A 27,990-nucleotide genomic window follows, 5' to 3' on the forward strand; every position below is an offset into this window, starting at 1 on the left:
ACGGGCGGACGCGGCGCCCGGAGCCGGGGCGGGGGGTTCGGGCCCGGTCTCTTTCCTTTCTCCAGCGGGGGCGGCTCGCCCGGCCCCGGGGAGGGGCGGCGGGGCGGGCGTTAAGCCGGGGGAGCGCGCGGAGCCGGGGCCGGGCGGTGGCGAGGGTTCCGCGATGCCGCTGCTGTTCCTGGAGCGCTTCCCCTGGCCCAGCCTCCGCACCTACACGGCGCTCAGCGCCCTGGCGCTGCTGGGCGCCGGCCTCAGCGCCTACCGCGCTCTCAGCCAGGCGCCCGGAGGGGCGGCGGGCACCGAGCCGGCCGAGCCGCAGCGCTGCGCCGGCCCACGGGCTCTGGACGTCGCCTACTACCTGCTCTCCGACAGCCTCTGCGTCTGGGTGAGCCCGGGGCGGCGGCGGGGCCTGCGGGCCCGCGGCCTGCGGGGCTGGCAGCGGGATCGGCCTCGGCCGGCACCTCCCCGCGGCCGGGGGGAGGTGGGCGGGCCCGGGGGCTCTTTCGTTATTGTTGTTTGAAAACTGCTCGCGGAATAAAGAGGGGGCTCGGCCGGGTTTCTCCTGCCCGCCCCGGGCCGCCTCCGCAGCCGCTTCCCTTCCTGCCTGGCCGGGCGGTGGGGCAGCGGCAGAGCCGAGCGCCCGGAGTTCAGCCGCGGCTTGTGCTTCTCTCCCCGAGCGCCCCTGCCCTCCTGCCGGGGGCTTTGGGAGAAGCTGTTGGGAGCGTTTGCCGCGGACCCAGGCGCTTGCTGGGCTTAAGCTTCGCCAAGCACTGCCAAAAATCCGAGTAAAGGGCTGTCCGGTATTCGAGCCCAAGCCTTGCTGCCTATATTTATTTAATTTTTTTTTAATAGAATTGAAAGTCTTTTAGGTAAGAGGAAACATTCTCACCATTTAAGGAAAAAAAAAAAAGAAAATAATTTTCTGTACCTGTTAAAACCCAAACCTCAAAATGGTTTATGAATTTTGGGTCACTGATTTGTAGTTGAAATAAAGGCGCAACAAGGGGATATTGGATACCTTGCTGAGCTGTTGCTGTTGAACTTTTCATCTGTCTGTCACTCAAAGGTGGCAGTAGTTGGACATCTGCTTCACAACATACTTGCTTGACTGAGGTGCTGTTTTTTAACATACCAAACATATTAATCCTGTTGAAACCCTGTCTCACAGCCTTAAGAATCCTGGAAAAGTTATGTCCTTTGGAAATGGCAGGGTGAAGTTTCTTCATCATCTACATTTTAGTGTCCTGCTTAGGTCAAAAGTTAATTACAAGTGCCTTTGCCAAATGTGAGATAGCAGTTTTCCCAGGCCGGTGTCTTCTGGTTCTTGCTACTTTGCTGTGAAGAAGTTTCCCAAGAAAGCCTCATGTAGTGTTTTTATTGAAGGGGTGTGTGCTATTCAGCATGTTTTGTGGCAACCTCTGAATCCTTTTACTGTAACAACAGAGTCAAACTGGATTTTTCTCATCTGCCATATGTTAAACAAAAAGAGCATCTTGGTGATTTCTAAGTTTTGTCCTCATGTTCTTTTATGAAATTTGCTAATCTGTATGAACTAATTTTTTGTGAAGAGGTAGAGCAGTTTGTTGGCTTTACTGTTGTATCAAACTGTGTTAGTATTTCTAGAAAAAAAAAAAGCTAAGCCTTATCAGCTACTTTATGTGTCTTGGAAGAGGCCAGGCTTAAATTTCATTGAAATAAAAGGCAACTAATACTGTTCTGTGAACAATGGCAGGTTTTGTTAGACTCGTTCATTCCCTTTCTCTCCCTTCTTCTAAAGAGGGCAAAAGTATTTGTCACTGACTGCTTTATTTCTTTCCAGGTATTAGTGAACACTGCCTGCTGTTTCCTGATGCTGGTTGCCAAGCTAATCCAGTATATGGTGTTTGGTCCTCTTCGTGTCAGTGAGAGGCAGGTGAGACAGCAAACAAGGAAACTGTGAAACAGGACAAATGGTGTGCTTTTCTATATGGAATTGCTGAAACTGCACAAGAAAAATAAATTTTGCAATATGTGTCTTGCCATTTGGTTAGCTAGTATATCCACATCCACAAGCTTCTGGTTTATTTTGAAGGGAATTTTTCCTATTGTATTTTATAAGCCCACAGTCGACTTGAAAAGCCTGTGTCTTTAATGAACCCTGTTAGGTTCCTTACAAGCATGCCTCACTCCAAACCCCTTTTAACATGTTCTTCTCTATCCTGCCTGCACCTGGCAGCATTTCTCCATTGCATTTTGTAGTTGTCAGCACTGGCAGTTTTGAGTTCTCTCTTTTGTACCTTGACTTCTGGAGAATTGCTTTCCATCCTCATACACTGAGCAGGTGGATTTTCAGCCTGCAGGTTTAAGAGGGAGCAGGCAAGAAAATCCTCAGAGAAAAGAGGTGAGCAGGACAGAAAACTCAGGCTGTTTAGTCCATCTCTTGTCTATGTGAGAACGCTTGTAAAAATTCAGCAAAGGAACTATGACAGCCCAGAGTTTTTAAAAACAGGATCCTGCAGATGATGAAAGCAGCAGCAGGACCTTGAATAGTATCTTTATATTTTTTTTTTTAAAGTAAGGCAAATGCATAAGTTCCTTGTGTAAATGCAGGAGCAGTGGTTTGGAGTGTGTTCACATATTAAAAAAAAAGTCTGTAAAAAGAGTTCTTTAGGAGGAATCAGGCCATGATGATTTTTGACATGCAGAACTGAGGCACACAAAGCCTCATTAACAACTATGGATCTCTCAAAGCCTATTGTATTTGTAATTCATACCTTGTAGAGGCTCTGAGTGGTATGTTAAAACCAAGGCACTATCAAATTGCAGTGGACCAGATTTTCTCTCCAGTCCATGTTGACTATAAGGGTGTGGAATTTTAACTGGTGATGGTTTCCAGGATGTTGTCTACCCTCTTAAAAACCAAAGTGAAAAGCAGTAGCAATGTGAATCCATTTGTGTTTGGACAGTGGGAGTTTGCCTCAGTTGTCACGTAAAGGAAAGCTGCTTATTAATACTGTCGAGCCCAAAACAGCAGCATCATTAAGGAATTCAGAGCCTGTCTTAACTAAACTCCTGGTGATTTCATAGTGTACTTTAATAAAACATTTTGTTTCATAAATTTCTTAATCCTCTTCAAGCTGGCTTCCTGTCTGCTGCTTGAGAACATCATATTATTTCTTTCATACTTTGTGTGTGTGGGAATGGTTTATTTTCATTGCTCATCCATCTCATTCTCCACTGTAGGCATTGTGATTCTTAAGAACAGACTTCATCATCTTTTCTTAATCATCTGTCCTTTTTGGCAGGTTTTCAGAAGCCAGGTACTAGGCAATGTGGACATCTTGAATAACTAACTGTGGCAGCTCTTCCAGCAGAGAGGACTGTGTGTTTGCAGCCTGGTAGCTGAGTTGCTTGGGCATGAAGAATTCAGACTGAGAGCAGACTTGCTTTGTTCTGAGCACTGTTTTAGGAATATAGCAGGAAGCTGCATTGTGTGCTATGTAGCACAGTTATGCTGCCATGGTACAAGAAACTACATAGACAGTGAGGTCTACTGGTATTCTTAATATGTTTCTTATTTGCATCTCTTCCATTACAGCATCTGAAGGATAAATTCTGGAATTTCATTTTCTACAAGTTTATCTTCATTTTTGGTGTGCTGAATGTTCAGACAGTGGAAGAAGTAGTGATGTGGTGCCTCTGGTTCTCTGGACTTGTGTTTCTCCATCTGATGGTTCAGCTCTGCAAGGATCGCTTTGAATATGTAAGTTTTGATTAAGGGCTGTCTTTTGGGGCATGCAAATTCTGTTTCTGGCTCAGGCACTGGCTCAGATAAGGTACAAGCAGATCATTTGGACCTTTTCCACACCCTGTGGTACTGAACACGTGCATGTCCCATTAGCTTCAAATACTTGCTTTAAAGTACAATGTCAATCCTACTCCTTCAGTTTTCCCATGAGACAAATGGAGCTGAAGATACTTATTTTCTGTAATAAATTGCTCCTTATATGTGCCCTGTAATTACTATTACATAACTGGATGAGATGGCTTCATAGCTCTCCTTAGTAAAGACATCTTAACAACAGAGCATCCCTTAGATTGGTGCCCTTTAGGATTGGCCTGTGGAGCCTGTTTCTGCAGATTCTGTGCTCAGGTTTCACACTTACTTAGATACACTGAATTTTGACTGCCAGTGTCTTTACAATATACTGTGCAATTTTCTCTCTAAGTTACATTCCACTTTCTGTTAATACCAGGAATAAATTAGGTAGAGATGCACAAATTGAAGGCTAGGCAAGAAAGAAGAAACTGTAATTTAAACAGTAAATCTTGGCCTTTAAACTATAATGGGCCTGCATTTTCCCAGGCTCCTCTCTCCTGGCATAGAAGTTTGACCTGAATTGAATCCATGAATCTTTTTTTGGTAGATCTGGGCTTTGCAGATTTTTTATTTTTTTAATAATGTCCAGTAAGGTCTGTTAATTCACAGGTAGCTAAGCACTTAAATTTGAAACTGAGTTGGCTAGGGTTAGGAAAATTAAGACAGCAGTGAAAAAGGCAGTCTCTGGTGTTCTTAGTGTTGTTCAGAAAGCTGTGAAAGAATACAGGTCACATGGGAAGAAATCCTTATTATATTCTTTTTACATTCAAAGCATGCATAGTTGTTTTTTGCTTGGACAAATGATACTTACATGACTTGTCTTGTGAAGATGGGACATGTGGAGCTGAACCAGATACAAAGAAGTAAGAAAGAACCTATTTAAAAACAAAACATGGGAATCAACTTTGTAAATCAGATCAGAGTGAAGCTTTAGGCAACTCCTTCTTTACTTGTCCTGGTCTTTCTCATCCTGCCCTGGATAAAGGAGGGTGGACCAACATCCACTTTGGCTGCCTTTGATTTAGACAGACCAGATGTAGCCCTCTGTTAAGGTAGTTTAGAGATTTAGCACACTTTGCATGCTGCTGAATGAGACAACTCTTTTTCAGCAGAGTCTGTTCAGCAGTCTCTAGCTGCAGCTTAAATGTTTTTTTGGGTAGACATCTCTTTCTTCCAGAATGAATTGACAGTGGAAGAACTATGGGATGGAAAACCAAGCTGGACAAATTCAGATCAGCTGTTTGGTGAAAAATTGGCAAAATGTTGTTTGAAGACTGTGTGTTAGGTTAGGTGTCTGTAAAATGCATATTAATCCTAAGCAGATGCTGTGTAATTTGGTGCAGAAACTACTGTGTCTCTGGTTTTCTTGCACAGGTGATTTAAACAGCTCAAATAATCATAGTAATTGTAAATAAAAAAATAGTAACCAATTGTTAAAATGTGACTGTAAATGACAGTAACATGAATGAGGCTTTGGGATAGTATGTGGGTTTAGCTTTATTCTTCATAATTTATTACTACATTGCATTGTGAAATTGGTTTTATGCTGGAAAGCAAAAGGTTTTCCTGAATGAGGTCTTGTTTGGTGAGGTGACAATGGAAGGCAGGGTGGATGAAGTACTCATTTAAAATGTCATGTATTTCTGTATTTGTGTTGCAGCTTTCCTTTTCTCCTACGACGCCCATGAGCAGCCACGTCAGAGTGCTGGCCCTGCTCATAGCCATGCTCCTGTCCTGCTGTGGATTAGCAGTTGTCTGTGGAGTTGTTGGCTACACCCATGGCATGCACACATTGGCTTTCATGGCAGCAGAGGTGAGACTTCCTTCATGTGTGTTGTGGTTTCTGCTTTGCCTTTGACCCCTCACTTGGGGGTATCCTGGTACACAATGGATTTGCTTTTAATTCCCATAAGAAAGAAACCTTGAAGACACAAACCAATCCTCCCGTTTTCCAGAAGTTGCCAGATTGGCATGCCTTCTCTCTTTAGCCTTTAACCCTGCAAAAAAATCTGAGTCTGAAGAAGAGAATGAGAGGGTAGGCCTGTAAGGTGATCCTGAAATCAAATGACAGCTTATGGAAAAGGTAATGATTGTGCTTCATGAACATTGCAAGAAGGGTCTGTGAAACAGCACCTGAGAGATGGAGAGAGTGTGTATGAAAGTGTAATGTGCACTTCAGCTTCTTTCTTTGAGGTTGTATTTCTATTTCATTTCTCCCCGAAAGGAGTGAGACATCCTTTCCTTGAGGCATACTCATGGCATTTGCTTATGTTTGTGTAACGAGTTGTGTCTCAGCTGAGGTGAGCAAAGCATTTTTGTGCACTCCTGAACACTTTGCACTGTGGACTAAACAGTGTGTTTGTGGAGTGAGCATCAGTATGTTTTTGATGTTGTGGTGGGTCGTTGCACTCTGCCTGAGGAAGTGATGATCTTTAACAAAGGAGAGGAATCCAATCCAAGTATGTTGTGTTAGCACATCATTAGTTCAGATAACAAATAACATGTACAATTTATTTTCTTCTCCTATCTTGAATTCATACTTGGAATTAGGGAGTAGGAAGGAAAACAACTGATAATAGGAGAATATGATGCTTGTCACACCACAGTTCAGTTATCAATACGTTGTTTTATTTTTCCATGAATATGAGAATGTGCAAGACCAGATTTGTAATTAAATAGTGGAAGGATATTGGAAGATTTAACAGTGTCTCTGAAAGGTGGGGTCTCTTTGGTGTCATGTCTCTTATCTTGGCTTGGCAGAAGGATTATCAGCACTGCACCAGCTTGGGCAGGTTAATCAGGGAGTGTTGTGGTGCCTGTGTTGCCTCCTCAGAACTGTAGTATGTGGTAGTGTGAGTGTTTGGGGTTGCAGGATGGGGCCCAGTTGTTCATTTCAGTGGAGCTGTTCTCTGTGCTGATTAACCAAGGAGTGGCTCAGTCAGGGGAAGTGTGGGGTATCCAGCCAAGCCCTGGATTCCCAGCTGTGCTGCTGGTGGGCAGCCAGGAACTTTGTGGGGAATGCAGAAGGGTCTCCTAGCTTTGCTTGCAGCCACTGGTGTTTGAGAACATTCCTGAGCTGAGGGCTGTACAAACCCATTGTGTTTCACAGTCCCAGATGTACTCTGGAAAGTTGTGTGATCATTCATTGAACTTGTTTGTATGTCAGTCTCTGTAATATCCAAAGGCAACAAATTCCACATTTCCTTGGCCTTGTGTACATGAAAGATGTCCTCTTTGAGTTGTTCTGAATCTTGTGTTTGCTAATCACAGGATGATTTGCGTTGGAAGGGATATTAAAGATCATCTAGTTCCACCCCCTTGCCATGGGCAGGGAATGTTTAATCTTTTTCATAGAATTTGCGATTTTATCATCCTTTTGCCTGTTCCTTTGCTGCCTTTCCTTCTAAGCCAAAAAAAAAAAAAATCTAGTCTGTTTAGTCTTTTCTCATAGGAGATTGTATAATATCTTGTCATTTTTGAACATTTTAAATATTCCCTGTATGGATTGGGCAACCATCAGTAATTTCCTTGATTTTAATACCCAGAACTTATGTGAGTGAAATAAAATATTTAGGTTTCTTTCTGTACAAGTACTGGCAGTGACACCTCATAGCAGACTTCATGCTCTTAGTAGAAAACAATAAATCTTTGAGACTGAAATGTTTTTCTGGTGGTGGCTTGTGTGATGCTCCTCGAGAGGGACCCTGCCAGGTGTATTCCATTAGTGTGAATGAATTACAGTTAGTTACATTAAACTATTAATCTCTCTTCTGCAAACATTGATTTATCTCAGGGTTTTCAATAAAGCAATATAGATGTTTTTCTTGTGTTTTGGGTAACTTCCCCTTGTTCTCTGTTGCTTGTCAGCATTTTTTTTTTTCTGCAGAGGGTGAATGTGAAATGTGCAAATGCCCAGAGAAAGTTGAGTAGGGACTTGTCTTTTTTGTGTTTTTGAGTAAACATTAATCTTTTTTACCTTAATATATGGTGTTCAATAATTATGGTATAGCAAGGAGTGTCAAGTCTGTTTATCTTTGTATGTTTTATTTTAAAGCCAGCTAGTAAACAGTTGGTAGATATGTTGGGTATTGCAAAGGGTTAAATATGCATAGAAGCACTTTAGGAATGCTTTTTACAGATGGAAAATTATTCAAACTAACTGGCTTATTGCTACTTTGGGAAGTTAGTGGTTTTGATAGTTCTTTTTGTCCTGTTTATGGTACTTATGCTGAAGGCATGCCATCAGACCAGTTTCACAGAAGTGGTTTCAGTTGCTCATTGTAAATCCCCTGCATCTCAGTGTCACTTGGCCCCTGCTAACTACAGGGTGGTGTGGGCAGTTTCTGGGGAAGCATGTCTGGTGTTTGTCACTGTGAGGACAGAATGAAGAGATGGAGCACTGTGGGCTTGATGGGTTACAGAGAGGTGATGGGGCCATCTTCTCTTAGATGATAAGAGCTCATGGAGGTGTAGTGACTTATCTTTACATTTCTGATCTTGCACTTTCTGATATACTCAGGTTCTTTTCTCTGTTCTTAGCCTGGAAACATAAGGATGATTGAAGAGAGAATTTATTTTAGCAGCATTTACATCTCAGCAAAGGGGGGGAATGATTTGAAATTATCTTCTTCACATTTCTGTTATTATTCAGTTCTTCCAGTTGTTTTTTTTTAAAGTGGGATTAGGAGAGATAGTTGGTGGGATTGTGATCACAACACTTGCTGAGTGATAATAATTGAAAAAGGCAATGTGTCCTGTGTAGCTGGGAAAAAATGACACTTAACAACAGCCACACTAGTGGCTGCTTTAAAAGCATGGTGTCTTTGGGAACAATTTATTTCATACTTATTTATAAGCTTCATGGTTGTCTCAGGTGTATTGTGCACACAGTCACCTGTAGTGACCATTGGTTCACAGGACTTGTTAAGCTGCAATAAATGAATTCTGTGTTTTAGCCCTGGAGCTCCTGCATCTGAACTACTGTCCCTGCCAGAATGTTGTTAATATGCATGGTTTTTTTGTTCCTCTTTTGCAGTCTCTGCTGGTGACAGTCAGAACTGCTCATGTGATTTTACGGTAAGTTCTGTAAGTTCTGTTTTACAGGATGTGTGTTCAGGATGGCAGTGCACATAGCATGTTTATGTAAGAGGTGTATGTGATTACCTCATTGAATTGCAAATGCATGTTTGGAGATTGAGAGCTGCCCTAAGGAGACTCTTGGGGGTGTTGGCAGATGAGAAGCTTGACATGGCCCACTAATGTGTGCTTGCAGCCTGGAAAGCTCAACCACATCCTGGTCTGCATCCCCACAGTGTGGGCAGCAGTCCAGGGAGGGGATTTGGCCCCTCTGCTCTGCTCTGTTCTGCTGAGACTCCACCTGGAGTGCTGCATGCACCTCTGGGGCTTCCAACATGAGAAGGATGTGGACCTGCTGGAGTGAGTCTAGAAGAGTCCTTAGAGATTTTCAGAGTCATGGAGCACCTGCTGTGGAGACAGGCTGAGAGAGCTGGGGTTGCTCAGCCTAGACAAGAAAAGGCTCTGGTGAAACCTTAGAGCCCCATCCAGTACCTAAAGGGGCACCAAGAGAGCTGGAGAGGGACTTTGGACAAGGGCATGGCGTGAGGGAATGCCTTCAAGCTGACAGAAGACAAGGTTAGATTAGATACTAGGAAAAAAAATCTTCCCTGTGAGACTGATGAGTCACTGGCACAGTGAGTGGTTGCCCAGAGAAGCTGGGGATGCCCCATCCTGGAAGTGGTCATGGCCTGAGTGCATGAAGCCACCAAAGAGATTGGAAAGAGATGATCTTCAAGATCCCTTCAAACCCAAACCATTGTAGGATTCTATGAGATGAGTAAAGGTGATTAGCCTGTGCTGTTTTTAAACACAAGTTAACTTTTTTTTATTTGAGTGATGTGTGTATCTTATCCTGAAGCCTTTATTTGAATAAAAGATTGTACTGGTGTTTAAGTAGTTACAGGAACACTTCTTTTAAAGCCAGCTAGTTAACAGTTGTCAGATATGTTGGATAGTACAACACTATCTATTAAATAGTGTTAAAGGATTAAATATGTGTTGAAGCATTTTAAGAATTATTTTTACAGATGAAAATGCATTTTAGGAGTGCTTTTTACAGATGGGGGTTGAAATGCATGGATAGTTTTAGTGGGTGGTATAGCTTGAGGAATGGATTAAGGTGGATGGGTGCTGCTGGGTGAGGGTTGATAGATGCTACTTAATGTCATTCTGCAAGGTTTGTTTTAAGGCCCTGGTCTCTTGAAGGTTTGCTTTGAAAAAGTCCCATGCATGTGTACCTGTAACACACCTGTGTGTGCATATGTAGGACATGGTGTGTAATGCCTCTTTGTGCAGGCCACTGCCAGCATTTCAGGTCTGACACTGAGCTGCAGTGACTCACCTAGGAAACACCTCACGTGCTGAAAAATGTGCTTCCATAGTTACTATAATCCTAAGATTGACTTTCAGTACCTGAAGTAGTTTTTAGCAAATGCTACATCTTTTCTATCAGCTGGCAGTGTCTGTAGTGCCAGTGTGGGCTAAGCATTGACTGCTTTTTGCTTTTTTAAAATGTTGCTGTTTGAAACCAGTAACATTAAAAGAAGTTCCCCTTGAGTGAGCACAGACTGTGGGCACAGAGCCTCAGAAGGGCAAAGAATCTATATCCAGAAGTTTTTTGAAAAATGGACCAAATAGTTTGAATTATAGAGATGCTATTTAACAGCAACAAAAAAGAATAATGTTAATTTCCTCACTCTTGCAGATATGTAGTTCATCTCTGGGATCTTAACCATGAAGGAACGTGGGAGGGCAAGGGCACATACGTCTACTACACAGATTTTGTCATGGAGCTAACCCTGCTTTCCCTGGACTTGATGCATCATATTCATATGCTGGTATGAAATACTGGACATAATGCTGAACGAATAGACTGGTCTTAAAATAAAGGGTATTGGGTATACATATTTTATATTTTTTTTACTTTGCTTATTTTAGAAACTAGATATTACAGAGAAGTTACTTCCTTCTGTGTAGTTGAAGTCATCACAAATAACTTTGTTAAGGAGTATTAACTACTGTGTGTAATTATCTGTTTAGTAGGTGTTTAATTAGCTTTTTTAAAATTGAGTAATGCCAGACTGAATTATTTGCATTGGCAGCAGGGGATGCTAAGCTGGACAGGACTGAATTCAGTTTATCCTCATTATAAATGCTATGCTGCCAAGTTATTCAAAGTATCTTTGAACATGGCTGGTGGTTGGTCTGAATGGACCCAACAAAAGAGAAATTCTTCAGAGCTGGTTTCTTGATTTCTTTGTCTCTTAAGACCTGATGTAGCTTCTTGTTTGTCATGGTGCTTGTTTCTAATCACTCTGTTGTGTTCCCAAGCTGTTTGGCAATATCTGGTTGTCAATGGCCAGCCTGGTGATTTTCATGCAGCTGCGCTACCTGTTCCACGAGGTGCAGCGGCGAATTCGGCGGCACAAGAACTACCTGCGTGTGGTTGGAAACATGGAGGCCAGGTGAGCCCCTTGCTCTGCAGTCTGCATGTAGATGGAGTAGAGAGGATCCTGAGAAAGAACTTGGGAATTTTTTATGTTCCTCTGATACACAGTGGCATGGTGTAAGCTGGACAGATGCAATGTTGCAAACCTGACCCTGAAGTCTCTACACTTGGAGTGTGTTCTTACCCATTTTACTTGTTAGTGGGGAGACTCAATCTGGTTTTAACAGATATATAGGATTGACTTGTATAATGGTAATATTACTGGTAATGTATAAAGTGGAAAAAAAATGAACTCTTCTGTCCAGTTTTCATTCTGTATTCTGTTGCATACTACCTTAGTGGGGTGACAGAAACTCTGAACTGCTCTGCCTGTTTCAGCTGTCAAATACTGGCTTTGGCTGTGATAGAAATCAATGCTCTTAATTTCATTAGGCCATGCCATTCACTTACTGACTGAAATGAAATCAAAATATTAATTTAAACCTGCCTAGCTTTTCCTATATATTTACTAAACTTGAAGACTCTACCTAAAGTGGAGCCGGGAGCACCTTGGCAGTATTGTAGTCCATTCCCTTTTAGTGAGGTAATATGGAGAAATTGGGAGGCCTGCTAAAACCTAATATTATACCAAATAGTACTGCATTTCTGACCCAGTGTTTAAAAAATTTGGCTGTGTTCTTAAAAATTTTAAGAGCCACAGGGAATTTTACTCTTTCTGTACATCACTGTACTGTTTTAATTTTGAGCCTCTGTGCATTTGATTAATTCTGATTCCTGCTGCTGTAGTCCAGGTGGAGAATGCTGGCTTGTCTAGAAATTCCTGAGGCTTTTTTTTTTGAGAAGGTTTTTTTATGGTTGTGGTATTACATTAAGAGCTGCGTAATAAAGTTCATCCACAATGCATTGTTTCTTTCCAGTAAGATGCAGCCACTGAACCCCTTTGAGCTGCTCACAAAGGTGTTTGAGTTGCATGTGTCAAAGACTTCTTATCTGAATGACTTGATGTGTTTTGGTCATTCTGATTATGCTGGAAGAACCATATTCTAACTTCATTCTGCCATTGGCAGCTGCCTTTATGTGCTTGTTCTTCAGATACATTCCACACCCAGCAGCACTGTGAAATGTTGTTACATCACTCATTTCTATATTGTGTTTGGATACTGTGTAGTAACTGCTTACATGGCACTGTAGCTTAAAAGAAAAGAGAGAAAAGTCAAGACAAATGGGAGTGGCAAAATCTGAGGCCAAAATTAGTCACCATAAATGCTTATGATCCCAAAGAGACAGCGTAATGGGTACAGCTATTAAAACTCACTTAGAAAAATGACATAAACCAAATCTATATAGATTATAATTTAAGGATCTCACCAAAGTGGTCGTATAATTGTCTCTTGGAAGATACTAAGTCAAAGCTTTATGCACTTAGGATGTATGAGGAGATGTGCAAAAAAAGTGCCTGCACAAAGCATCAGAGGCATGTGTATGTGTGTATTCCTTTGTAGTGCAGACTGAAAAATAACAAATAAAAAAAAACCAAATCAGTTGGCATAGGTCTCTTCATGAAAAGTTAACATGGAGGATAAGGTTTTCTCACTGCTGGATTCTCTAGAGAGGAGGCTATGCTGACCTTGTGTAGTCATTTGTCTCTTCCTGTTCCTTTGTAGGTTTGCAGTTGCAACACCAGAGGAGCTGGCAGTGAACAATGATGACTGTGCAATTTGCTGGGACTCCATGCAATCTGCACGGAAACTGCCCTGTGGCCACCTCTTCCACAAGTACGTGTCCAGGCTGGAGAGGCTGCACCCAGCTGAGATGGGCATGGCTGAAATTCACAGTGGGATGACAAGTAACAAGCTACCAGCAGAGCTGTTGGGTGCTTGCTGCCTGCATCCTCTTGGTCTGCTTCTGACAACAAAGTACAAGTCTTTGTCATGTTCATGTTTGAGTTGTTCCACCTGGTGCACTTCTTTTCCCCCAAACTAAGAGTATGTACCTTGTCAGCTAGTGGGTAACTAGTGCTGAGTTTCTCAAACACAGGTCAATAGATTTGTTGTGTGGAGGTTGTGTTCATTTTCAGGTGAAGAAGAAAAATTGGAGCTGGATCCTTAAATACTTTCCAGGGATCAGCTTTAAGGAGAAAACAAGGGAGTATTTTTATGTAGTGCATCTTCACATGGTGGTCAGTTTCCCAGGACAGCTGTGGAGGCCAAGTCTCAATCTATGGTTTCAAGGGGCAATGAGTCCATCAGAGCTGTAAAAGAGGTTATCCAAATCAGCAGGAATTGTCCCTAAGCAGCTGTAGTTAGACTTCTGACCAAAGAACCTCTATATACACTGCTCCCTACACTCATTCAGTAGTGAATAGTAGCATATGCTTGTGGACATAGCGTGCTGAGCTGGGTGTGACTTTCCTTGGATCTTTTGTAGCAGTGCTTACACTTCCATGCCTGGAAGTGCCTTACACTTCCTGCTTAAATATGAAATGAGAAACAGGGATGGAAGCAGGCGTTTCTGCAGGGCCGTGTGATGAATATGCAGGTCAGTTAAATTGTCCTTGTGGTGTTACTTTCTGTAAATAGCTTTTTGCTTTTCTGGTAACTGTCAAACCAGAGGTTGTAATCTGTGTGCTAATTTGTTGTCATTTATGACAAACCTTGCCATAAATATTTATCTGTGTTCCAAGAAGTCTCTAATGAGATAATGTGCCTCCATAGCAGAAACTCCTTTTCCAGTGCTACTGAATCATGTGAATATTTAATCACCTGCTGAGCACTTGAGAAGCCCAGGGTCTTCTCTTCAGAAATACAATTTCTCTGTATTTAAAAGGATCCTTTTGTATTTTTTTTCTGAAGCAATTACAGTTCTGAATCAAGTTATACTCCTTGGTGCTTTTAGGGAGGGAATATGTTACAGTGGATGGCTTGCATATAAAACCAGATGTAACTAATAACCCTATTTACAACCTGAGAGTGGTTTCTCTCCTCATAAAAGCCTGGTGATTTTGTCAACAGGCTGAACACTGTGTCCATTCTCAATTACGTGGGATTTTTTTCCCCATGAGTTATTTGGAGTGGAAGAGAAGGTGGCAGGGGAGATTTGTGTTGCTGAGATCAACCCTGTGCCCAAATATCAAGGAAATTTAATGGGAGTAGGTGTCTGAATCTTTTAGGCATCTTGAAACTCTCCTTTACCTCCTAGGAAGCAGGCAGTTTCAAGAGTTGTTGCTCTGGAGGGTTGCCAGCCTTGACCTGCTGTTTGCCCTCCTCCTGCTGAGGTGCTGTGGGTGACCTTCTGCCTGTGGGTGTGACCACAGCTGGCTTTGGGGTCTGGTGCTGATGCAGCTGACACAGGGTTCTGCCCATTCCAGCATCTTGGCTGTTGAACTCCTGAGGAGCAGCAGTGTGGGGGCAGCTTGGGAAACTCTGGGTGTTTCCCAAGTGACCTTTGCACACAGCTCAGGCAGAGGTTTGAGTTTGCTGTGGGAGGGTGGTTTTCCAGTGGTCAGGGAGGACAGCACTGCCAGTGCCAGCATGCTGGTTGTGCTGCTGACCAAGGTGGTGGAAGGTGGCAGTTTTTTACTGTGGTGCTTTGGTTGTTTTTGGGAAACCCATCACTGTGTATCCCTCCATTGCAAGATGATGGAAAGCACTTTGGCAAAGTTTCAGGAACTGGGCAGAATGCTTGCATCCTTGACTTCACTATAGTCCTGCAATTTCCCCTTGCTCTGTCAGCCCAAACCTGTGATCTATGCCTTCATTTTATTTACAAATACACAATTTTGGGAACATGTTTATTTGATCTTTTTGTATGTCTTTATCTTTCTAAAGTGTTTTGAGAATTTCTGGAAAAAAAACCCACCTTGCAAAATGTGAAGTATGTGTTATAATATTGAGAAGTATTCAGCCCTGTGAAATTCAGTTCTTCCACACTGAAAACTAGGTTTAACTTGAACAAATACTGCATATGGGTATATCAGCCTGAATCAAAAAGCATGCACTGCTTTGAGTATTTCAACCTGTATTTCAAACACTTCTCACTTTCTGCAGGACAGAAAATTTCAGAATTAAGGAAGGATTGTAATGGCACAGAATTGTTAGTATTAATAAATATCTGTGTAGAGGGTTCCTGGAGTGGTACTGACTTCTGTGGTTTGGGTATTGGTATTTTGAAAAGCTATTTGAAAACACTGGAGGTGCTATTGCCTCGTCACAGGCAGAACTGCTATGAAAATGTGTCAGGATACATTAACTATGTGTCCAGTTGGTTTTTGCCTTTTTCATTTGGGAATGATGAGAGAAAAGAACTGTTTTCTTTTCCCTTCCAGGCAAAACTTGCTTGTTCTGAGCTAGAAGGACAGCAGGCTTGGAAAGTGTTTTAAGCTTGTGATAAATCTGCATGCATGTTTATAAGTGAACACTTGAGTATTTTCAGCTGAAAGAAATACGAAACCTGTGCCAGAGTCATCAGGAGAGGAGGGCCATGTGATGAATTAAGCTCATTAAGGGTATCTCTGAGCAGTCCATGTGTTGATGTTGTGTACAGAATAAGCTACAGCTGCCTGATGTACTGGTGACAGTGGTGTTTTGGAAAAACACTGCAAGCTCACCACAGCATTGCTGTTTTCCTGTCAGCTCGTGCCTGCGGTCCTGGCTGGAACAAGACACATCTTGCCCCACCTGCAGAATGTCTCTTAATATCACTGACAGCCATCACGTGAGGGAGGATCACCAGAGGGAGAATCTGGATGAGAACCTGGTGCCTGTGGCAGCAGCAGAAGGCAGACCACGCCTGAACCAGCACAATCACTTCTTCCACTTCGACGGTGAGCTGAGCACATTTGACATCCACTGCTGTTACATCAACAAGGGGAGCAGCCCTCTCTGGAGGGGAGTTCTCTCTGTGCTTCAGCTGAAGCTCAAACTATGCTCTGCTTGTGTTTGTCAAACACCATTGTGTTTCTGATGGTTCTTTTGCAAGAGCTCGTATGTGTCTCTGAGATTTCCCAGAGCTCTGGAGATTTCTTGAAAGATTTTGTGCAAGTGCTCCCTTTGTCTGGATTTGTCGTGGTCAGCAGCTTCAGTTATTGCCATTTATTCATTGTGTGCCATGCTGACAAGCAGAATGGGAAATTCCTGTCTTTTTTTGCTACCATGTGGTGGTTAATCAACAACAGTTAAAGAGGGGAAAAAAAGCCCTCTGTGGTGCAGTCTAAAAGTCAGTCTTTCCCCTGTCACCTAGCTAATGTGTAGTTGTCAAAAGTCCATTTGCCACTCAGTTTACAAGATACTTGCAGTGCTTGGTTAGGTGCAGAAGATTAGTCTCAGAAGGATCACGTAGCCACAACAGCTTAAACTATTTGAGTTTTTTTAGTAGTGTGTTATGAGTTCTCTCAAAGCAGATGTGATCCCAGGCCACAATAAGTTCTGTGTATGGAGACAGCTTGTTTTGAAAAAGGCAATTTATGTTGTTTGTCTTCCAGATTATTTTAGAATTTTGGTATTGATGCATGCTGATCTTCGACAGTTTCCCAGATTTTGATGGCACTCTTGTTGTTTCTGAGATGGTTTCAGTACTGCAAATATTGAACTTTGGTCTCTGCCCTCGTGGAGCTCCCATGAGGCAGTGGAAATGCTCACTGCAAACTTACACAGTGACCTGTTCCTCATCTGTGCTTGTTTTGAAATCTTTGGAGATTGTAGGGGGAGAATCATGGGCAGAGAAGGGTCAGACAATTTCTAGGTACATGGAAACTGGCTGATAGCTTCTGCATGGCTTCCACTTCTGGGGTGCTTTAGGTCTCCAGAAGACATTTATATTTAGAATAACACAGTATTTTTGATGGTTGTCCTCCCCAGTGCTCTCCAGTGTCTTGGAGACCTGCAGTATTACCATGGAGATAGAAGGAGAAGTGCATAGAGCAAAGCCTGTGTTTATTTAATTGGCAGCACAGAAGGAGGAGGGAGCCACCTATGTGCCCTACTCTGTTGAGCTGAAGCACACAATTGCAGCAGTCACTTTGTTCAGTTTCTCTGTGTCCCTTTGAAGTAGTATTTCTCAGTGATGACCCATTTTGGGCCTGGATTCAGATTTCTTAGAAGCTGTCCTGTTTTTGTAAAATTGCTGAATTTATTCATACATTCCAGAACTGGATTTGACTCTGGATTATTTTAGTTTTCACTTTAATAGGAGCATTAAAAAAAGAAAACAAGGATTTGTTACTTCCTTGATCCTTTTCCAGCCCCCAGATTGTTAGAGCACTCTGACAGTGTTTTGAAGAGTATGGGCAGTCACTGATTCACTCCAGCCATCTCCATGTCTGGGAGACCTCAGGGTGGATTGCACTGCAGAACTCCCTGCACATACCTTGTGGAATATAAAGATTTATGTTAAATACATGTAGAAGTACTTGGCCTGCTGAGATTCTCATGCTCTTTCTTGACTTTCTTGCTGATTTCTTACTCCCAGGCTCCCGAATTGCCAGCTGGCTGCCCAGTTTTTCTGTGGAAGTGATGCACACAACCAACATCCTTGGAATTGCACAAGCCAGCAACTCCCAGCTCAATGTTATGGTGAGACTGCACCTCAGCCTTCCTGTTTGTGTTGTGTAGGGGAAAGGGTTACATGGAAATGGAGCAGGTAAAGGAAGTCAAAACAGTGGTTAGATACTAGATGAAAGCTGTTTCTCTGAGTGAGAAGCTTTACTTCAGTGAAGTTAAGGCTATATTTGGGTTCAAATGTGCCAGCATAAAAGAACAGGTCTGGAGGTAAGTGAATGAGGTAGAAGAGTGACATGTACTTCCTGGGTAGATGGGTAGACTTTTTCTCAGCTTGCTTAGTGCAGCTTCTTCAGCTCTTTTTCAGTACTTCTATGACAACTTCCAGCACCAAAGGTTGTGAGCCTGTAACCACAGAATTTAGCTGTTGGTCAAGTACTAACTGATCAAACCATTCTATAAGTTTTGATTTGGTTTTTTAATCTTTAACAGCACTAAGCTTCATGACAGCAATTTCAGTGTCTTATCAGTGTGAGGTGGGCTCTCTAGCACCCTCAGCTTTTGCTGATTTATGATAATGTAGAAGTGTAGAGGATGAAATTCCATATTTGTTGAATTCATCCATAAAAACTAATGAATGTAGTACAAAAAGAAAAGGATGTGATCTCATGAAACGCTTCATTTTTTTGAGAAGTGCTGTTTCCTTTGAGTTGTTTGAGCTACTGTGTTCTATGCCATGGTAATAAATGTTCAGTGAGGTGTCTCATGAAAGTGATGGAATTTTCTGAATATTAGGTCTTTCCCACCCATAGCCTATACTTCTGTTTAAACATCAGCAGGGTAAGGCCACTATTTATAGGCTGTTTGAGGCAGGGAGGGATCAGAAAGATGTTGGCAGATTATTTATTAGTTAAATATGCAGGAGCTCTCCATCTGAGGTCAGTTTAATTTTTCTTTTACTGGGCACAGTGACACAAATGGGCTTTTGTTAAGGATGAGTAATGATTTTTTTAGGATTGTGTATTATCAAAAGTACAGGAGCAACATATATTAAAATGTCTACTTCAATGGAAGGCTGGTTAAAGGATAGCAGATTATTAAAGTATTACACATTTTTAATAGAAAATAAGTGGCATTTTCCTTTGTGTTACTGAATAAGAACCTAGGGAAGTATTTTGAGGGGAAAGCCAGAGGCTGAAATGCTAAATCAGTTGGTTTGGTCACAGGTTAGTACAGTGCAGGGTTATGTTTGCAGTAGTTTCTTGTGTTGGAACTCACTGTCAATTGGTGCATAGTTTTTGCTTTGTTCTCAAAACTCCTTCCACCTTTCTTTTCTTACTGCCATTCTCATTCCCCTTTGCTCCCCCATGACTTTGGGCATTAGTGAAAACAGACATTTAAATATTAAATGAAATCTAGTTGTTGGACTCTAAAAGCGTATTATTTGTCTTCCCTCTTACCTTTACTTATTCAGTGTGGATATTATTTAACTAACTTGAAATTCAATAAGAACAGTTCCCTGACAACTCAGTTTAATTTACTTGAATTTTCAGACCCTATTAAACTGGTTTGTAGGGAGGGTGGTTGGAGGGAGTGGGTTATTAAAACAGCATATTGCCCTGTAAGTCACAGCCAGCATGGGTTTCCTTTCTCTTTTCTTTCTGTCTGTGGGTTTGCGTATCATAAGCAGCATCTTTGAGCTGGTAATATTTTTAATCTCCTTCTGTTGACATACTTATCAACTGACTTCAATTTACTGCTGATACTGAGTGTATTCCTTTCTCCAGGCCCATCAGATTCAGGAGATGTTCCCTCAGGTTCCTTATCATTTAGTTCTGCAGGATCTGCAGCTAACTCGTTCTGTGGAGATCACCACTGACAACATCCTAGAAGGGCGTATCCAGGTGCCTTTCCCCACACAGGTGAGTCATAAAACTCTGCTCCTAAATTTACTTTGTTTCTTATCACAGCACTGAGCCTCTTAATAATGAGTGAGGGGAATGAAATGAGTTGAAGCACTGGTGAATCTGGGATTTGTTTTTCCCTTTGTTTAAATCTCTGTAAATGCTGTGTATTCAGTCATGTACCAAAAATATATTGAAAATGTCCTAGCTAGACAAGAGACAAATATTTGCTCAGTTAAAGCAGCTCTTCCCAGTCTCTCTTGTGCAGAGCTTTTAGAACATTTCCAGTTGATTTCTCTGCTGACAGATAATTGAATTGTACCACTTAGGAAGATTTTTTGCAAAGAAAGTTGGCAAAATGATGCCTTGTTCTTAATTAGTGCCAGCAGATTTCAGTAAAGCAGTCTGGGGACAGTGTTTCTGTTAATAAGAATATTGAATTCTGGTTCTGTGCACATCAGATAGTACTGTTATCTGGAGTCTGTGTGTGGGGAAGCAGAGACAATTCTCTCTCAACACAGAGCATTCTGTTTATTGCTAACGTATCTGTTTCTAAATTGAACACAACGCCTGACATTGCAGAGGGCAGAGCTTGAATGTGTTCAAAGAACTCAGGCTGTTTTGCTCTTTCCCACACTGAACTAAACCCATGATGTTTGCATTTCAGCGTGCAGATAGCATTAGACCTGCATTGAACAACCCTGTGGAAAGGCACAGTCCTGATCAGGAGGACACTGGAACTGTCACACAGGTAAATTGGCACAAGAATGGGCAGAAAGCACAATTAGAAGCTGCATGGACTGGTAGGTGCCTTTGCTTCTGTAATCAGGTCAGGCTGGTGGCAGCCCTTCCTTGCATTTCACATCACAGCTAACACAGTCAGGCAGATAAATCAGATATGAATATAGTGCCCCTGTAGAGGATTATCTGTGTGCTTTTCTTTTTCTTCCTTGAGGGAAAGTGCTCTCAAGTGGTACAAAGAACAGAAGATCATCATGTCTCTTTTCATGTCTGGTCAGCCCATGCCTGTCTGTGGAATATGAAGAGCAGGTAGCTTTGCTCTTCCCCTTTTTCTTCTCATTCCCATTCTATACATCTCCAAACACTTCCATTAAAAGGAGGAGTATTTCTTTTTTTGAGTATAAGAGTTCTTTTGTGTTCTGGAGGAAGCACTTTAGGACATGGGGAGCTTTGGTGGGAATGGAGTGAGATATGAACTGGACCAAGAGATAACAGCCCTTCTGTATACAAAACACAATAATGGGATTTGCTGTTCTTTGCTAAGGCCTTTACTAAGCAGCATGTGCTAGCTAAAGTGTGGCAGAGAAAGAAAATTTCCCTGTGAGTAACGCAAGAACTCATTTCACTTTTGTTTTTCGTGACTGTAATATCCTGAGGGTTTCTGTTTTATTAATCTCCCTTTCTGCTGGCTGAGTGAATTTGTGAGGTATGTGACTTTCTCTGCAGCCTTTAGTGACCTGAATAACCAACCTGTTACTACCTGGAATTCAACTGTGGCAGTTCCCTTGTGAGCATGTTGCAAGACAAAAGATCCTTTGATTTGGTCTGATTCTGCTGTTGAGGCTGAGGAGGAGGTGGTAGTGATGGTACAGATATTTGGTAAGAGCCTGAGATAGCAGCTACAGAAGTTCAGGAGTGAAAATCTTGGTCTGGATTCAGCATTTTTGGGTTTCTTTGAAGGTTTTGGAGGATTTGCTCTGCTCTTTAATGAGAGAAACCTCTCTTGATACAAATGGTATCTAACTAGTTATCCTTAGCTTGATTCTGGCTTCGGATCCCACTTTGATTGTGTTGCTGTTCATCTTTCTTCCCTCCTGCCTGACACTGCCTGTATTTCTTTCCTTCCTTCTACAGAACCTGAAAAACCTGGGAGTGGTGTCCATACATCACAGCACTGGGCACACGCTCTCTAACAGAGATGCCTTTTTGCTCTGCAATGCTGCTGAGCTCTGCTCAGATGATGTGTTCTGGCTGGAGCAAATGGTGGTTTGGATGGAGAACCTGTTTTTATCATGTAGGATAGCAGAACAGTTGTGAATATCCTGCAGTTTAGTCGGGCTGCTGGTGGCTGCTTGTGGGGGATGAGCTGGTGTCCTCTGTGAGGGTTTTCCTGGATAGATGTGTTCTGTGCCAAAGGGGGAACCATAGGCAGGAGCTGAAGTGGGAGACTGAGACTGCCATGCATAGAGAGAAACGTGCTGCTGGGTGGTGTTGTGGAAGCTGGAAGGGGCTGCTGTCCTCTCCTGCCTCAGAAATGCTTTGTGCATTTAGTGCTACCTTAGGCTGCCTTCGGACAAGCTGCTCACTCTTCTTACAGAACTCAGACTTCTACCAAGGAGTCTTACTTGACTCCTTGCTGTTGAGAGTATTTCTGTTGTGGAGAGGAGCCTTGGGAGCCTCTGGCTCTAGGAAACTCCTGTCACTTTGGTGTCCCCTTGATTTTGATTTTAATTTGTAACCAAATACCTGGTGTATCTTTCTGCTTGCCAGAAGAATCTGTTGCTGTAGTCAAAGGCTTGTCTGTGAGAAAAGGGTAAGCAGCAAACAAACTACTTCAGCAGGGTTCACTGGAGTTTTGAGAAGCTTTTTAAATGCAAGTGGAAAGGGACATAAGAAGCTGCCATAATCTCCTCTCAGTGTGAGCTGAATTTCCAAATTGTGGCTAGATAGACCTTGGCACCTTATGACAGTCTCTGAGAGAGGCTGTGGAAACTCCAGTTCCTTGGTGCTTCAGCCTTAGAGTAAGTTTTACAAGCATTCTACCTATTTTTTTCCCTTTTTTTCCCACTTTTTTTTTTTTTTAAATCAGCATCACCACTGGGAATCTTTGTAGATCTCCAACAGCAAGTGGAGATCAACAGCAACCCATCAGTTCTGCTTGTTGGAAACAACACTTCTTAGGGCAGCTAAGACACTCAAGTAAAAGAATCCTTCATCCTGAGTAGTGTTGGTTTTCCTAGTGCCTTATATCATATTATGACTTCATTCTACTTAGAGTACAAAGATCTTAAGATAGAGCTAATGACTGGGGTTTTTTCCCCCAGTTGTACCTTGTGGTTTTGGGGAGTAAGTGCTGATATAATGTAATGGTAGTTAAGAGGCATCTCTGAGCACCATCATGGTATAAAATCATGTTACAGGTTTGTGAGATAATGTTCTAAATACTGACAGCCTCTATGAGTCCTGTACCCTTAGTGAGACCCTGCATGTGCTTCTCTCCAGCTGTGCATTGGAATGCTGATGCTTCCAGTCATGTGCATAATGCTCTGCCTCCTCTCCACTCCTGTGCTATATGCCCTCCATTGCATAAGTACTTGGAGGCTATTTAGAGACACTTCTGAGGCATCCCATGAAACTTTCATGATTTTTTTTTCTCTTGGAGCCTCAAATAATAGTTTCTGTAGTATAGTCTTCTGCATCTGTGTTCTGCTGCATTACTGAGGCTTATCATAACCTTTACTGCAATTAGCTGTGATAGTTTTGTCTCTAAAACCTCCTTGGTAACTGTTCCTGTGCTCAGGTAGAGGACTGGGCTCTGGGTATTGATTTTTTGAATCTTTGTAATCTTACAAAAAAACCCCAGACTTTAGGGAAGCAAATTTGCATCTTCTGATACAAATAGCCCAGGGGAAAAATGAGTGATCTTGTGTGAACATTGTCAGCAATGAGTGGTCTCCTCACTGCTTCCCCCAGCAAGGTTTCCCTTTTCCCTGCCCACCTGTGTGGGAATTGGAAGCAGCAGTTGAGTTGCTCTGTTCCCCTGGGTCTGCCAAGGTCATCTTGGTCCCCAGCACAATCCATTGGATCATTCCAGGGGTTCTCCCTCCTCCTCAGGGATGTGGCCGTGCTTTGAGGCAGTCCAGTGGTTGCCCCTATGTTATCCCAGTGTATTTGTGTGCACTTTGGTAAATTGTGTTTTTGCTGAAAGAGACTGAACTTGTGTTTGAGGTTGCAGTGTCTGTGCTGTGCTGACTGGGCCCTGGGATTCCTGTTGGCTCACCTACCTAATGGGAGGTGACATTTGTCTCGCTGTTTGCTCTCTGAAGGTGTTGTGTGGGGGAGATGGCCTTACTGGCCTGTCTCTGGGGCTTTGGGATGACTCACCTTGCTTTGCACATCAGCTGCCCAGCCTGTGTGTTGTACTATGATGCTGCCACTCCGGGCTGCTGGGGCTGCAGCAGCAGTCCCAGGGAATCGGTGCTCGTGGCTCCTGGGCAGCTCTGCCTTGGCCAGTGCTGCCTTGGAGCATCCCACTGCTTGAGTCCTCCTCTGGGATACCAAATGATGCTACACCATCAGCACTTTCCTGAGGGGATCTGTTTCTTGATGCCAGCACTCTTGGCTGTGACCGCGGCTCTGCGTGGCGGCGCTGATCTGATGGTGTGTGGCAGGCTGTGATCAGGACGAGCTGTTTCACCTCTGCTGCTGCACCCACACCACCATCCATCAGCTCAGGTTTTGGGTCAGTGTTATCAGCTGGCTGTCAGGGGGGAGAGGTGCCATGTGGGGGCTGCCAGCTCCTCTCTTGGCACACCGTGCTTGGGACAGTTGCCAGCCTTGCTCCAGCAGTCTAAACCAGAATAATTTGGGTGCTGCAGAACCCAGTGAACCGAAGCCTCATAAATTCCCTTCTTGAGCACAAATTATCTTTGCAAATACATTTGTTATTCTTTCCTTAGTATGTGGATTTCTGCTTTTTCAACTCTTTACTGTTGCATCACTTGTCAAGTCAGCTGCAGAATCTGACTTTCAAATGCCCCATTTTCAGAGAGCATTAATTATGAGTAATTAATGTTTGTCTTTGACATTACTTTCAAACATGGCATAAAAAATACAGCGTTATAGGGTACAGGATCTTTGAGCATGGTTTGAAATAGCTTTGTTCTGTTTTTTGGCTGGGTTTTTCAAAGGAACCCGAAGGAATTGGGTATAGCAGGTGAGACTCTGGTTTCTTCCAGTGCCTCAGAAAACGACAATTCTTTGTAGCTTGTTGTTTTGATGCAAATAAGCCCAAATTTTTTTAAGATTTATGTTTTTTTCCTTTTCTCTTAGACTGAGAGAGTGCCACTTGAACTGAACTCCAGACTGGAAGAAATGGTGGAGCTCAGTGAAATGGAAGCAGAACCTAATGAAGCAGAAGATTTTGAGGCCAGGGGAAGTCGCTTTTCCAAGTCAGCCGATGAAAGGCAGCGCATGTTGGTTCAGAGGAAGGAGGACTTGTTGCAACAGGCTCGAAAGTATGTTCCTTCCTAAAACTCCACTCTGGCCACTCAGGTGGAGTCCCCCAATGGGTTTCAAATGGATTTGGATCACTGAGAGCCTGGGTTGATGTGAAAAGCAGTAAGAGGAATTAATACATCTGCCACAGCAGGCTCAGGATGCTGTACTGCTAAACCCAACTCAGAAACAGCACCATGTGTCCCAACATGCACACAGCTTCCTCTGCAGCTCATCCAAAGCTCTTTGAAATCAAAGGCTGATTTTTCCAGCTTCAGTGGGCTTTAGTCTAAGAATGTACTGAGAACAGGTTACTTGGGCTGAGTCCTTTAGCAATCTTCAGTTTGGCTCCTGGCACAGGTCATCTCTCACTGCCTGTGCTCTTACAACTGAAATTCCTGTCAGGCACCACTTTTTCCAGACACAGAGCCCAGAGCAGTGCAGATCTGACAGGTGACCCTTACTAGACCTCACCTCAGCACCAACCAGTCAGCACTGCTAAAGAGAGAGGGACCAACTTGAACTGTTTCTTTTAGCCCAACCAGTAATAGCTGTTACAGGTAGAATTCAACTTTTTTACTGGTATTCCAGTTACGTTGGTAGACTTTACTAGCATCTAGCTGCTGATTAAGCAGAAAAGGAAAAGCACTTTAGTGATGTATAAAAAACGTTGTAGTGTTTTCAATAAGGGTTTTCCCTTCCTTCGTGTTGCAGGGACTCTGCTGAGAGGGTCTACAACAACCCCACTGAGTTCTGGGTCCTTTGGTGTTGTCAGGCTACTGCTGCTCTTTTTCTTTTCCACACTGAAATGCCTTACAAATACCTGGGGGTGTGGCACCATTTATAAGTCTATAAACAGACTTGCTCCTAGACTTAATTTTTCCTTGATGTTTGAAAAAATGTCTTTTAGGAAGACAGAGTATTTTTGACTTTCTGGCTTACTGGTTTGAAGAGCTGTTGAATTTCAAACTACTGATTTTCTTGCCATTAAAGTGTAAAAATTCACAGGGATGTCAACTCTGGCAGCAACTTCCTTGCCCTTTGGCCTTACAGTGTGCAGCCCCTCGTGCCCTTTCTGTCACTGGCTTACCTGCTGCCAGCAGGGAGTGCCCTTTGTGGCAGGCAGTGCCAGAGGCAGAGTGGAGTAACAGGAGCAGAGGGAGTCACTAACTCACCTGCTGTGAATGGCTCTGAGCTGAGGACAGCCCCGACCTTCAGAACTGGCTCTTCCCACAGGCACAAGGATCTTGCACAAAACCTAAGAGCTTCTGCCAACTCTTCAGAGCCTGTTGTAGGTGACATGGGCTTTTTTTAGGAGCACATAACTTGTGCCCACTTTTATTGAGGCATTTTCCTCCTAGTTTACCTTCCAGCCCTCCCGACTGCGGCAGTGCATTTGTCAGAGCCAGAACGAGGTGGGTTCTGCTCACCCATCTTTTCCTTTTTCCCCCCAGGCGTTACTTAAACAAAACCTCCGATGAGGAGCTGAGCACGGGGAAGGCTCTGCCCGAGGGAGCGACGGCCGACGCCGCCACCCTGCGCCGCAGGACGCTCGCTGCCGCCGCCGAACGGAGGCTTCAGATGCAGCAAAACTCTTAGCGCTCGCTGCCCCTCCTTCCTCCTCCTCGTGAGCAACGTTGAATAAATAAATTACATACAAAAAACCCTGCGCTTTCTATACCAGCAAGAAAGTGTCTCTTCAGAGTTCAGCTGGCTGTGCTGCCGAGTGAGCTGGCTGCCTCTCTGCTGTATAAAGCATGTGGTCTAATAATGTTTGGACAGCTGACAAATTAACCTTTTTTGTAATATTTTCTATGTGACGTTGATCCTCTACACAAGAAAAGGCAATTTCTAAACCACGGGCATGACTTCTGCAGCTGGCATGAGCTATGGGGCTGACGGCACAGCAGAGGCTGGGAGTGTGTTCTGAGGTAGCTGTGGGTGCAGGTCACGGAGGGCACGGGCAGTTCTGCTCTGGGTCAGGGCAGTTGCTGCCAGGGAAGGAAGCTTAGAAGCTTGCAGCAAGCCCTGTGTTAGATGAGCAGGCTCCTCAGTCCCTGTTCCTTCAGCAGCCAAGGTGTTTGCAGGGTGGCTGAAGGGCTGGGGGAGCCTCGCTGGGGGGTTCTTACACTGGATGAAGTTGTCTGGCTGCACAACACAGAAAAACCTGAATTCATGAATTGTGCAGCAAAGCGCTGATTCCCACGTAAAATACTTCACTGATGCTGGGCTCTTCTGCACTGTCAGAGGCTTGGCTCTGTCCATCCCCAGGGCTGCACTTTGCCTTTATGACCAGGAACAAGCGAGGGACAGGGGGGATCCAGTGAGGAAGAGGGACCTAAGGCGAGGTAGCAGTGTTGCCATGAGCTGAGGGGGTGCAGACCTGCCTGTCCTGGCCTCCAGCGCCGCACGGACGGGACGGGGCAGAGATTGCCCCATTATCTTGCTTTTTATGTCATTTTTAACCCCACAACCTCACCCTGAGTTTATTCTGAAAGACTGGAGGAACGGGGGCAGCTGGACCTTTGCTGGCTGCAGCCCAGCCTGCTAACCTGGATTTTCTTAAGAACTTCTGAGATCCCCTTGGCGCCGCCGCCGCTAGCTTACATAGTTGAATTTTACATGGCAGTGACTTAATTTTTAAACTTCTGAAGAGAGTTCTAGTTTCACCGTCCTTTAGAAGGAGCCCAGTATTATCTAGAATTGTTGGTAATTTTTTACTGTTGGTTTTTAGGTGAAGGTGAATTTAATGAGAGGAATTGCATCGATGTTTAGGTGAAAATAATTTATTTCAATAAAACTCTTTGGGAAGCCTTACCTTGCAATGCTATTAGTAAACCTCAAAAAAATTTTTTTGAGATCTTTGGTTTTGCTTTGAACACAGCTGTTTTGTTTTTACTGTTAAAAAAAAACCCAACAAAACAAAAATAAAACCTTGATCAGTGTTGGAAACTGTTTGTAAATTCCTGC

The 27,990-nt window shown here is 43.3% G+C and overlaps 1 protein-coding gene across 1 annotated transcript; it reads left to right on the top strand.

The window, feature by feature from the left end:
* The first annotated feature begins 10 nt into the window (after window positions 1-10).
* AMFR (autocrine motility factor receptor) lies at window positions 11-27,983 on the top strand. The gene is made up of 14 exons (XM_039721090.1): window positions 11-385; window positions 1,820-1,912; window positions 3,578-3,742; window positions 5,520-5,672; window positions 8,895-8,935; window positions 10,641-10,773; window positions 11,267-11,400; window positions 13,049-13,159; window positions 16,016-16,206; window positions 17,850-17,953; window positions 19,666-19,800; window positions 20,450-20,533; window positions 24,856-25,040; window positions 26,475-27,983. The coding sequence occupies exons 1-14, from the start codon at window positions 164-166 to the stop codon at window positions 26,617-26,619; spliced, it is 1,896 nt and encodes a 631-aa protein (XP_039577024.1). The 5' UTR covers window positions 11-163; the 3' UTR covers window positions 26,620-27,983.
* The last annotated feature ends 7 nt before the right edge of the window (window positions 27,984-27,990 follow it).

This window comes from Passer montanus, unplaced genomic scaffold, assembly GCF_014805655.1.
Source record: "Passer montanus isolate IOZ18808 unplaced genomic scaffold, ASM1480565v1 scaffold45, whole genome shotgun sequence".
NCBI classification, from domain to species: Eukaryota; Metazoa; Chordata; class Aves; order Passeriformes; family Passeridae; genus Passer; species Passer montanus.

What these genes read in the sequence shown, in the direction of transcription:
- AMFR (XM_039721090.1), top strand. Translation starts at nt 164, where the DNA reads ATGCCGCTGCTGTTCCTGGAGCGCTTCCCCTGGCCCAGCCTCCGCACC. An exon ending in TGCATCATATTCATATGCTG is followed by an intron (nt 10,774 to 11,266) that starts GTATGAAATACT and finishes TGTGTTCCCAAG; the next exon opens with CTGTTTGGCAATATCTGGTT. An exon ending in AGGTGCCTTTCCCCACACAG is followed by an intron (nt 19,801 to 20,449) that starts GTGAGTCATAAA and finishes TTTGCATTTCAG; the next exon opens with CGTGCAGATAGCATTAGACC.